The sequence below is a fragment of the Phoenix dactylifera genome, chromosome 5, assembly GCF_051530095.1.
Source record: "Phoenix dactylifera cultivar Ajwa chromosome 5, Ajwa_hap1_PhDact_Kaust_v1.1, whole genome shotgun sequence".
NCBI classification, from domain to species: Eukaryota; Viridiplantae; Streptophyta; class Magnoliopsida; order Arecales; family Arecaceae; genus Phoenix; species Phoenix dactylifera.
In genome coordinates, this window is record NC_143194.1 from 13,118,476 (window position 1) to 13,129,574 (window position 11,099).

Sequence of the window (11,099 nt, forward strand, 5' to 3'; positions counted from 1 at the left end):
TGAAGAAGGAACAAAGGGAATTAATTGGACTTGAAACAAGAGCCCTACTTCGGGTAGGATTCCTAGAGTCCTAATTGGATTAGGACTGAGAATCCTAGTTGGAGTAGGACTGGGATTCCTACTTGGAATAGGATTCCTACAATCCTAATGAGATTAGGAATTTTGAATTAAAATTGGATTCCTACTTGGAGTAGGATTCCTAGAAATCCTAATTGGATTAGGACTTCGGATTCAAATAGAGTCCTAATTGGATTAGGACTAAAATTAAACAAATCCTAATTGGATTAGGATTCCTTAAGTCTAAATTAATTATTAATCTAATGAATCAACATGACTCCTAATTGGATTAGGATTGAAGAGTTCAATTGAGTCATGGTTCATTCAAGTCCTAATTGGATTAGGACTAGCATAGATTGAACCCAATTTGGCCAATCCTAATTAGATTAGGATTAAACCATGAAAGAGGGACCTAATCCTCTTTGGAAGAGGATTAGGCTAACCAAGTAAGAGGGGCATCAGCCCCTCTCCACTTTATTAGGTGCGACATGAAGAGAGAGGGGGCCGACGCCCCCTCTTGGAAAGTTGTCAAGGGCTCCTAACTTGTAGGAGCCCTTCATCCTTATTAAAGGAGGACTAGGGCCGGCGCCCTAATTGAATCCTTTTCCTCCTCTTCAAGCCGTGGAAGCCCCCTCTCCTCCTCTTGGTTCAGCCGCAAGCAAAGGGAGAAGAAAAGCCAAGAGTTGGCGGCTTCCTTTCCCTTCCCTTCCTTCATCCAACGCAAGGAACAGCAGAAGGCTGCGTAGGGGCTCATCTTCTTCCTCTTCTTCATCCTTCTTCTTCCTCCTTCCAAGCACAATCAAGAGTTGATTGAGAGGGAGGACATCAGCCATCAAAGCTATCTCTGCAAGGGAGCTAGCACCCCGGTGAGATAGAGAGCTTGGATCGGATTCTGCTTCGTGTGGATACCCGTAGAGGCCGGACGTTTGAATGGCTTCAAGCGAACCCTCTTCCAAAACCACGAATTCAGATTTGCGGTGATCATCTACCCGCGCAAGGTGAAGATTTGATCTTCCTATTAGTTTTAAAAGTCTTAATTCTTACCTAATTACGAAAGGTCTCGAAACAACGTTCATGCGATGAACGTCGAACCCGTGCATGCCCCCTTTCCGCTGCCATCTGATTTTTGTTTTTGAATTTTCTGCGGCGTGGGCGGGTTCCCAACAAAGTGGTCATCCACCCAAATATGGTGGATTCATAATACTCCCCCTTGGATGACCACACATAAAGAACATGCCTTGTTAAAACCTTGCCAAGAAAAAATCCAGTGGAAAAAAACCAATGGTGAAGAAAAAAAGTACAGTATTTTTGTGTACCATCAAGTGTATTAGGATTGCCTCATTAAAACCTTGCAAAGGTAAACCCAGTGGGACAAAACCTTAGTAAAAGAAAAAGAGTACAACTGGCACAAAACTTCAAGTTCTTGACTCCCCTTAAAAAGTGCATGATCAAAGGTCTTTAAGTTGTCGCATTCCAATATTATGCACAATCTTTTTAAATGTTGCAGTTGGCAATGCTTTGGTGAATAAATCTGCCAGATTTTTACTTGACCGTATCTATTTGACATCAATATCACTTTCTCTTAGAGTTCATGAGTATAAAAGAACTTAGGTGAAATATGCTTCGTTCTGTCACCTTTTAATAACATCCACTGATCTGGGTGATGCAAGCAGCATTATCTTCATACAAAATTGTTGGGCTATCATTTATTGTGGATAGACCACACTTTTTTCGAATATGGTGAATTACTGATCTCAGTCAAACACATTTCTGACTTGCCTCATGGATAGCAATAATCTTCGAGTGATTCGAAGAAGTAATAGATAATATTTGCTTCACAGATTTTCATGATATAGCAGTACCTCCACAAGTAAACAAATCTTATGTTTGAGATCGACCCCTGGGTGGATCACATAGATAGCCAGCATTTGCATATCCAATCAACTGTGAGTTTGATCCATTAGGATAAATCAATCCCATATCAGTTGTTCCATGGAGGTAACGAAGTATGTGCTTGACCCCATTCCAATATCTTCTGGTTGGAGTAGAACTGAATCTTGTCGATAAGTTAACTGCAAAGGCTATATCAGGTCGAGTGCAATTTGCAAAATACATTAGTGCACTAATAGCACTTAAGTATGGTACTTCAGGATTAAGAATTTCATCATCCTCTTCAGGAGGACGAAATGGGTCTTTCTCACATCAAGTGATCGAACAACCATTGGGGTACTCAAAGGATGAGCTTTATCCATATAAAAGTGATTCAGGACTTTTTCTGTATATGTTGACTGATGAACAAAAATTCTATTTGGAAAATGCTCGAGCTGCAGGCCGAGACAAAATTTTGTTTTTCTAAGATCTTTCATTTCAAACTCATTTTCAAATAAGTAGCAGTTCTTGTGAGCTCTTCAGGAGTTCCAACAAGATTAAGATCATCAATATAAACAGCAACAATAGCAAATCCGAATTCTGACTTCTGGTGGGGACACCAATGAGCCAGCATCACTTTGGCTTGACTGTTAGTCCACATTTCTTGTGTCGTCCAGTTTTTATTTTTTTTATTTCTCTAGTGATTTATTTAAGTCAAGTTCGTGTCAGTTCCAATCCAATTCAAGTCCAGTTCAAGTAATGCTGAGTCAAGTCAATGTCGGTCCAGCCCAAGTAGTATTGAGTCCATGTCATAATAAAGTCTACATTCAAAAGAACCATCCCAAAGCTCCAGCCGGTTCACTCATCAAAGCACCAGCCGGTTCACTCATCAAAGCACCAGCCGGTTCACTCATCAAGCACCAGCCGGTTCAGCTCCCCTGTTTTGTTCCAAAGCACCGTACTCATCTTCTCCCCAGCCGGTTCCAAGGGGTTTCTTCCCAACCGAATGAAGCTCCAAGTCTTCTTCCCAGCCACGTCTTCAAAGAAGCCTCAACCGATGGATTTTCAGAAGGGATCATCCAAGCCTCCATCAGCTGACTTCCCGTGGCTCATCTTCCTCCCGAAGCGGCAAGAGACGGTTCGGTTTCTGCATACCTGTTCCGCATCAGATTCACTCCCATTTTCAGCCGAAGAAGATGAAGAGATAGGAAAACCGACGGAAACCCATCAGGTTCCAACGCCTTCCAGCCGTTCTTTGAAGCCCAAGAGGCATCCCTGTTTCAAGGAAATATCAGCCGGTTGCCATGAGATCTTAAACGCTGCCGTTACTCATCCAAGAAGAAGCCATCCCGATCCATTTCAATGTCTTGTTCCCCATCACGAGTCTTCCCAGCTTCCACGATTCCTTGGAACATTTATCTTCCCATCGATGCATCAATGTAACAGCCAGTTTTTGAATCCATTTATTTCAGCAATATCATGTAAATGGGTTGCCCTGCCTATAAAAGGGGTTTATCTCGTTATGTAAGGGGATGAAGAAAAAAATCTATGAATAGAGGAGAAGTTGTTTGATGAATTGCTTGAAAGAAGTTTGGTGTCCAATCCCAAGATCCTACATTCCTTTCTTCTCTAAAATCCTTCTCTTCTAAGTGAACGCGGCGTCCCCTGACTTCCGCAACTTCCTCTAGCGCAGGCGGCGCTCATCCTCCGGCTTCCCACTCCCTCTTCCGGACTCCTTCCCGATCCGACGAATCTTCGTCCGGATTATTTATCCTTTGAATAGATTATTGTGTTGTGTTTTCCCAAACATCTTGCTACCTCAATTAACCCAGGACTTCTGTTTCAGGTCTTGTCGGTTTCCTCCATCCGTCTCAACGAAGGACGACCCGTTAGCGAATCAGGACCCTGGACTTGCCTCCCTCTTCCAGGACTTTTCTCGAGCATCGTGTCCGTGTGATCCTTCTACTACAATTCTGAGTAAGTCGTTATTGGGTTCAGTTTAAGTTCCCAAATTTTTATGCTTAACAACAGGAACTAAAAGTAGATCAACGTGCCCTAATTATGTGTTGATTTCCTAATCAACAACGATCCTTCTTTAAAATTTGTTAAAGGAACTGGTTCAATTGTCGGTAGTTTCTTACAGTAAATTCGATTTTAATATAATCATCTGATAGCTGTTAGATTTGAGTTGGCTAATAGTTTGTGAATTGGGTTGCTGAAATCTAATCATATATAAAAAGAAAAAAAAAAGAAATTTTAGATTGCATGCATTGATCTTGTGCCACATCAAAAAAAAAAAGAAATTTTAGATTGCATGCATTGATCTTGTGCCACATCAATTTGGTATCAGAGCACGGTTTATTAGGGCACCATTTTCATGCATTAGTGTAGAACTTAGAATTACTAGGCACCAGTTTTAATCTTTCCGCATCCTTTTCTGAGTATAGTTTATTTGGGACATCAACATTAAGATTAGAAGTTTTAGCTAGTTTGCTTGATCAACTATTCAAATGCAATTTAATGACATGACATAAAATGATTAAAAATTTTTTTTGATTGTTGCATATAAGCATTTGCATAAAATAATCTAAGGGCTGAACCCATTAACAAGATAAGGTCGGGATTTCATCACTCGTCCTTAGTCCAAAAATCATCCCAGTGCATAAATATCCTAAGCCTAATTAAAATCAACTAGACGTTGGCCCCTAAGGATACTCGAGCTCAATAGGACGAAGACCACTGAAAGTTGCACCAATTTTGCTCTATGATCCCGGTCGATGTCTAGGCAAGCTTTGTCCCTTTAAGTAATTAAAGGGAGACAGTTTCTGTTCGAGGAAAGTGGGTTTTAAGTGGGACCTTTGCTACATGCAACGTGACCCCTCCACTTACCTGGGAGCTTACCTGGTCGACTAGGTTATTAGACCGGATTGGAGGCTTAAGTGTACTCTTCAACTCAGTTAGGAGCTGTCTAGAATTTTTAGGAAAAACCTTAGAAATTGTTGGGTGATGCATGTGTTTGTTTTATTGTATTAGGGTGTTTGTGTAAAAAAACAAAAAAATAATAAAATTCAAAGAAAAGCTTCCCAAACTCCATGACTACCAGATCCGGAACTAGTTATCAACCAGACGAGCCTGAGTCCAGTCGTGGGATGGACCCTGACATCAGCTCAATCCTTAGAGAAATTAATGAGAAGCTAGGAAGGTTATGTACCCGAGTCGATGCCTTAGAAGAATACCAAGATAGGGGTAGCCCTTCCCTAGCAAATAACCCAAGAGAAAGAATTGATCACCCACTCTTTGATCGGAACCACCAACATGTCAATGACTATCCCAGGAATAGGCAAAACTTTGACAGAAATCACAATCGTCCACTAGATGACTATCCCAGAGAAAGGCCCCATCACAATGAAAGAGGTCGTGATCCTATAAATCAACCTCTTAATGATCACCGTGACATCGATGACCGTATACTTCGAAGTGTCAGGGTTGAGGCACCCAGCTTCGTTGGCCGCATGGATCCTCATGAGTATCTTGACTGGGAGTCAGATATGAATCATTATTTTGAATGGTACGACATGTCTGAAGAGCGAAAAATTCGATTTGCAAAAATGAGGCTTCTCGGTCAAGCCAAATATTATTGGCAGAATGTGGAACGTCTAATTTTACATAGGAGACGGGAACCCATCCGAACCTGGGATGAAATGAAGGATAAACTTAGGGAGAAATACCTTCCCACTTCCTATCAACAACGCCTTCTTGATCAATGGCAGACCTTGACCCAGGGAAACAAATCCGTCACTGACTACATCGCCAAGTTTGATGAGTATCTCATGCGATGTCATGTCAATGAGGATCCCTCTGTCACCCTTTCCCGATTTCGTGCCGGGTTAAGAAATGACATCCAACGAGAGCTTTTCATGCGAGAGGTCTATAGTCTAGAGCAGGCATATCAATTAGCTCAGGATTATGAGAGATTCCAAAGAATGCCAATCACTCGACCCAGTGAACCTAGAACTTCGAGTATACTAGGTCCTAGACCCGAACCACACCAAGTTCCCAGAACTAATCCAAATCCAACCTCAACCACTAGACCTCCATTAGTTGCTCCTCCACCCAGGAAAGAAGACCGAGGCAAAGGCACCCTGAATGAAGGACGTAGGGAGGGTAGCTCAAGGGGTAGATGTTTCAACTGTCATGGAATTGGACATTTTGCAAACCAGTGCCCTTCTCGTGCCCTACATATTGGAGAGATCGAAGAGGAACACCCTGGGGAAACTGTAGAAGACGAAGAAATTCACATAGCTGATCCTGAATTAGCTGAGGGATTCGATGAACCAAATTTCACTGAAGAAACTGAACCTGAAGTTAGGATAAACGTACTAAGATGTACCCTGACACAATCAAAGGAATGTGAAGATTGGCGAAGAACTACAATTTTTCATACCTACATAAACAATGGGAACAAGGTCTGTAAAATTATCATTGATAGTGGAAGTTGCATCAACGCAGTTTCCACTGATACGATTTCCAAGCTTGGGCTAACACCCGTCGACCACCCCAATCCCTACAAGGTCGCCTGGCTAGACACTTCATCCATACCTGTTAGATACCGTTGCAAGGTACCCATTAAGTTTCAATCTTACCAGGAAGAAATTTGGTGCGACGTTCTTCCCATGGACGTCGGAAGCATTATTTTAGGACGACCTTGGTTATTCGATCAAGATGCCACGCTTTTTGGTCAAACAAATACTTGCTCATTCATGCACAAAGGCAAGAAAATCACACTCTACCCTTCACCACCAAAAAAGCCAAAGGATAGTAACCCAATAAAACCAAAAGAGGAAGAACAACCCAAGGGATTACACTTGATCAACGCAAAAGAACTTGAAAGAGACATCAAAGAAAGCCCTTCTGTGTGGGTTTTAGCTGTTAAAGAAGTTAGTCTGAAAGAAACAAGCCCAATTCCAGAAGAAATGACTAGTCTTCTTAAAGAATTTGAGGAAATCACCCCAGAGGAACTTCCTGATCAACTACCACCTATGAGGAACATACAACACGCAATAGACCTAGTCCCAGGAGCGACCCTACCAAATGCCCCTCACTATCTACTCAACCCTACCGAACATGCCGAGTTGAAACGTCAAGTCGAAGAACTCCTAAGAAAAGGATTCATTAGGGAGAGTTTAAGCCCATGTGCCGTACCTGCCCTTTTAACTCCAAAAAAAGATGGAACTTGGAGAATGTGTATTGATAGTCGGGCAATTAACAAGATCACAATACGATATCGATTTCTGATTCTCCGACTAGACGACATGCTAGATATGATCTCTGGATCGAATATATTTTCTAAAATTGATCTTAAAAGTGGCTACCATCAGGTTAGAATCAGACCAGGAGACGAATGGAAGACCGCATTTAAAACAAAGGATGGACTATATGAGTGGTTAGTAATGCCGTTCGGTCTGTCAAATGCTCCCAGTACTTTCATGAGATTAATGACTCAAGTACTACGACCTTTCATGGGAACATTTGTTGTTGTCTACTTTGACGACATCCTCATTTACAGTAAAACAAAGGAGGAACATCTAGACCACCTTCGGCAAGTTTTCCAGACGCTTAGATCCGAAAGCCTATTTATCAACCTTAAGAAATGTGAGTTTATGACTACACGTGTTACATTCTTAGGATTTGTTGTGACGCCAGATGGACTATCTGTGGATCCTGAAAAGGTGAGTGCAATCAAGAATTGGCCCGCACCCCAGAATGTGCATGAAGTAAGAAGTTTTCATGGGTTAGCCACCTTTTACCGTAGATTTATTAAGGGATTCAGCACGATCATGGCACCAATTACAGATTGTATTCGTAAAGGAGCCTTTGAGTGGACTAAGGCTAGTGTGAAGTGATTAATTAAAACCCCGTTTGATTTTGATGAGCTCAAAGCATTTGAGTATATCTTGTGATTACTAATGAATTCAATTAAGTGTTTCAGTGAAAATCCTGTCTAAGTGTCTCTAGACTTGGTTCATAGTATTTTGGATAAGTTAAGAAGTCTGCATGAACCAATGTCTGAGACTCGAGTCGACTCCCGAGTTTCACGAGTCGACTCCAAGCGTATCAAGGTCACTGGCACGAGCTCGAGTCGACTCCAGATCAGTACGAGCCGACTCCGACTGAAAACAGACAGAAGGACAGAAGAGCAGTTTTCGGGTCTGAGATTCGAGTCGACTCCAGTGGAACGCGAGTCGACTCCCAGCGGTGCACAAAGAAAAAGTCAGAGAGCGTTTTATGGACTCTGAGATTCGAGTCGACTCCCGCAGTACGCGAGTCGACTCCGAGACTGTGCGACCATCGACAGACAGAAGACCATGTTACTGCTTCTGAGATTCGAGTCGACTCCCAGACAGCTCGAGTCGACTCCAAGACAAGCTTCACGTCAAAAGGCAGAAGACCAACTTTCGGAAACTGAGAGTCGAGTCGACTCCAAGGAAGTTCGAGTCGACCCCAAGACTGGATGAGCCAAAAGACAGAGAATCGGGAGTTCGGGCTCTGAGATTCGAGTCGACTCCCAGGACAGTCGAGTCGACTCGAGAGGACAAAATTCAAATTTGGATCCACGGACTTCAGTGGATGAGCCGACTCCAAAATTGCCAGGTCAGCTTCAGAAGTTGGCGAGTCGACTCCAGGTCAAGACGAGTCGACTCCCAGTCAAGACGGCAACTTTAATTCAAACTTGGAACAGTTGCCGAGTCGACTCAGGAAAAGCTCGAGTCGACTCCTGCTACAGCCGAGTCGACTCCTGATCGCGCGAGTCGACTCCAACCCACCAACGGTCACATTGTCAGGCTGCGCAGAGTGTGCAGAACGGCCAGAAAAAGCAGAGTAACGGCTAGTTTCCGTGGGGGTTGGCTTAAATAGCCACAGAAGACTGTAGCAAGGCAGAGAATAGATATTCCACTCCAAGCATTCAAGTTTCCAAGCTCTCCAAGTGCTCTTCAACGAGAAAAAAGGGAAGAACTGCATTTACTGCTTCAACAACTTCTTCCCAGCATTCAAAGCTTCCTCCTCCTGCATTCAAGTCGGCCACTCCCTCAAGAGGAGACCGGAGTTCCAGAAGCCATACCTCTTCACCAATTTAAAAGCGTTTGAGGGCTTCTAAACTCCTTTACGTTTATATTGTTTAAATCTGCTTATTGAGAAGCTATTTTCTGTTTTCTTCTATTTCTTGTATGTACTTGATTCAATCGGGGGATTGAATCAAGGGGATCAAGGTTGGTTGGTGAGCCAAGTTAAAACCAACGTGTGTAAGGGTTTGATTGTGAGCCCAGAAAAACAATCGGGGTTGGTTCTAGTCGGTGAGCCTGGGAAAACCGACCGAGTTCGTTGTGAGCTCGTAAAACAACAAGTTTGGTTGTGAGCTTGCAAAACAACCGGCTGTAATCCAAGGGGGTTATAGTGAAATACCCAAGTGAGACTTGGGGAGTGGACGTAGGAGCAAGGGTTAGCTTCGAACCACTATAAACCTTGTGTTTGTGTTTGATTGGCTCTTTTTCTCTTCCTCACTCATTACTCACAGCACTTAGGTTTAATTAAATAACTTGCTCTAGATTTAATTAATCATCCTTAACGTTTTAATTAGCCAAATTATTTTAAAAACCCAATTCACCCCCCCTCTTGGGTTGTCTATCTGGGCAACAAGTGGTATCAGAGCCAAAAACTCTTCCACTCAAGAGTTAAAAGATCAAAATGACAACCCCATTTGGATCTTCTCACATTGAGGGTCAGTCCACCCAAAGACCCCCTTTCTTTAATGGATCCGATTACTCATACTGGAAGGCTAGGATGAGAATATTCATCCAAGCCCAAGACTATGAGATGTGGACCATTGTAGTAAATGATCCATACATCCCATCCACACTTGTAGAGGGTGTTAAGGTACCCAAACTAGAAATGGATTGGGATGAGCATGATATGAGGAAGGCACAATTAAACTCTAAAGCCATGAATGTGTTTTATTGTGCCTTGGACCGAAATGAATTCAATAGGATCTCTACTTGCAACTCTGCAAAAGAGATCTGGGATAGACTTGAAGTGACCCATGAGGGCACGAATCAAGTCAAGGAATCCAAAATAAACATCTTGGTTCATAAATATGAACTATTTAAAATGGATTCAAATGAAACAATCACAAGCATGTTCACTAGGTTTACAGATATTGTCAATGGCCTAAAAAGCCTTGGCAAGAACTATACTAACAGTGAACTTGTCAGGAAAATCCTTCGGTGTCTACCAAGGTCATGGGAAGCCAAAGTGACGGCAATCCAAGAAGCTAAAGACTTGAACAAGCTTCCACTTGAAGAGCTCCTTGGATCCCTGATGACGCATGAGCTTACCATGAAACAACACAACGAGGAAGAGTCCTCGCATAAGAAAAAGGTAATCGCTTTAAAATCTATTTCTTCTAACAAGGATTTGTCTTGCAGCAGCAGCAGTGAAGAAGAAGAAGATGAGGAAGATGGTGGTGAGGCTCTTCTTGTGCGCAAGTTCAAAAAATTCATCAACCACAAGAAGTCCTACCATCAAAGGAGAGGCTCCTCAATTTCCTACCGCAAGGACAAAGGTAAGGAGAGGGAAGGTGAGGGGATCGGGTGCTATGAGTGCAAAAAGCCGGGGCACATCCGAGCTGAGTGTCCCCTACTAATGAAGGGCAGCAAGTACAAGAAGAAGAAGAAAGCCCTTGTCACCACCCTATCGGACTCCGACGCATCATCTTCATCATCGGATGAAGAACAAGAAGAGAAGGCCAATGTTTGTTTCATGGCCAACGAAAACGAGGTAATCTCCGATACGCATCTTGATTTTACATTTGATGAACTTTATGATGCGTTCAATGAATTAATGATTGAGTATAAGAACATAAATGTTAAAAATAGAGAACTAAAAGTAACTAACCAAACTTATACTCATAAGCATGATTCATTAATTAAGGATAAAGATAATCTTACCAAAGAAAATCTAGAAGTTAAGACAAGCAACCAACTCTTAATTAAGAAAACTCACACCTTAACCAAAGATAATGAAAAACTAACTAAGGAACTTTCAGAACTCAAAAAACATAAACAAGTCTTAAACAAGGATCTAACTAAAGAACTAAGTGATCTAAAAGCCGAAAATCA

General features: G+C 42.3%; 1 protein-coding gene across 1 annotated transcript; it reads left to right on the forward strand.

The window, feature by feature from the left end:
- Positions 1–5,075: 5,075 nt before the first annotated feature.
- On the forward strand, positions 5,076–7,829 carry LOC148715105 (uncharacterized). Its single transcript, XM_089923511.1, has one exon. It carries the CDS (start codon positions 5,076–5,078, stop codon positions 7,827–7,829), a length of 2,754 nt encoding a protein of 917 aa, XP_089779637.1.
- Positions 7,830–11,099: the final 3,270 nt, after the last annotated feature.

Coding starts and splice junctions, on each gene's coding strand:
- LOC148715105 (XM_089923511.1), top strand. CDS start 5,076: ATGGACCCTGACATCAGCTCAATCCTTAGAGAAATTAATGAGAAGCTA.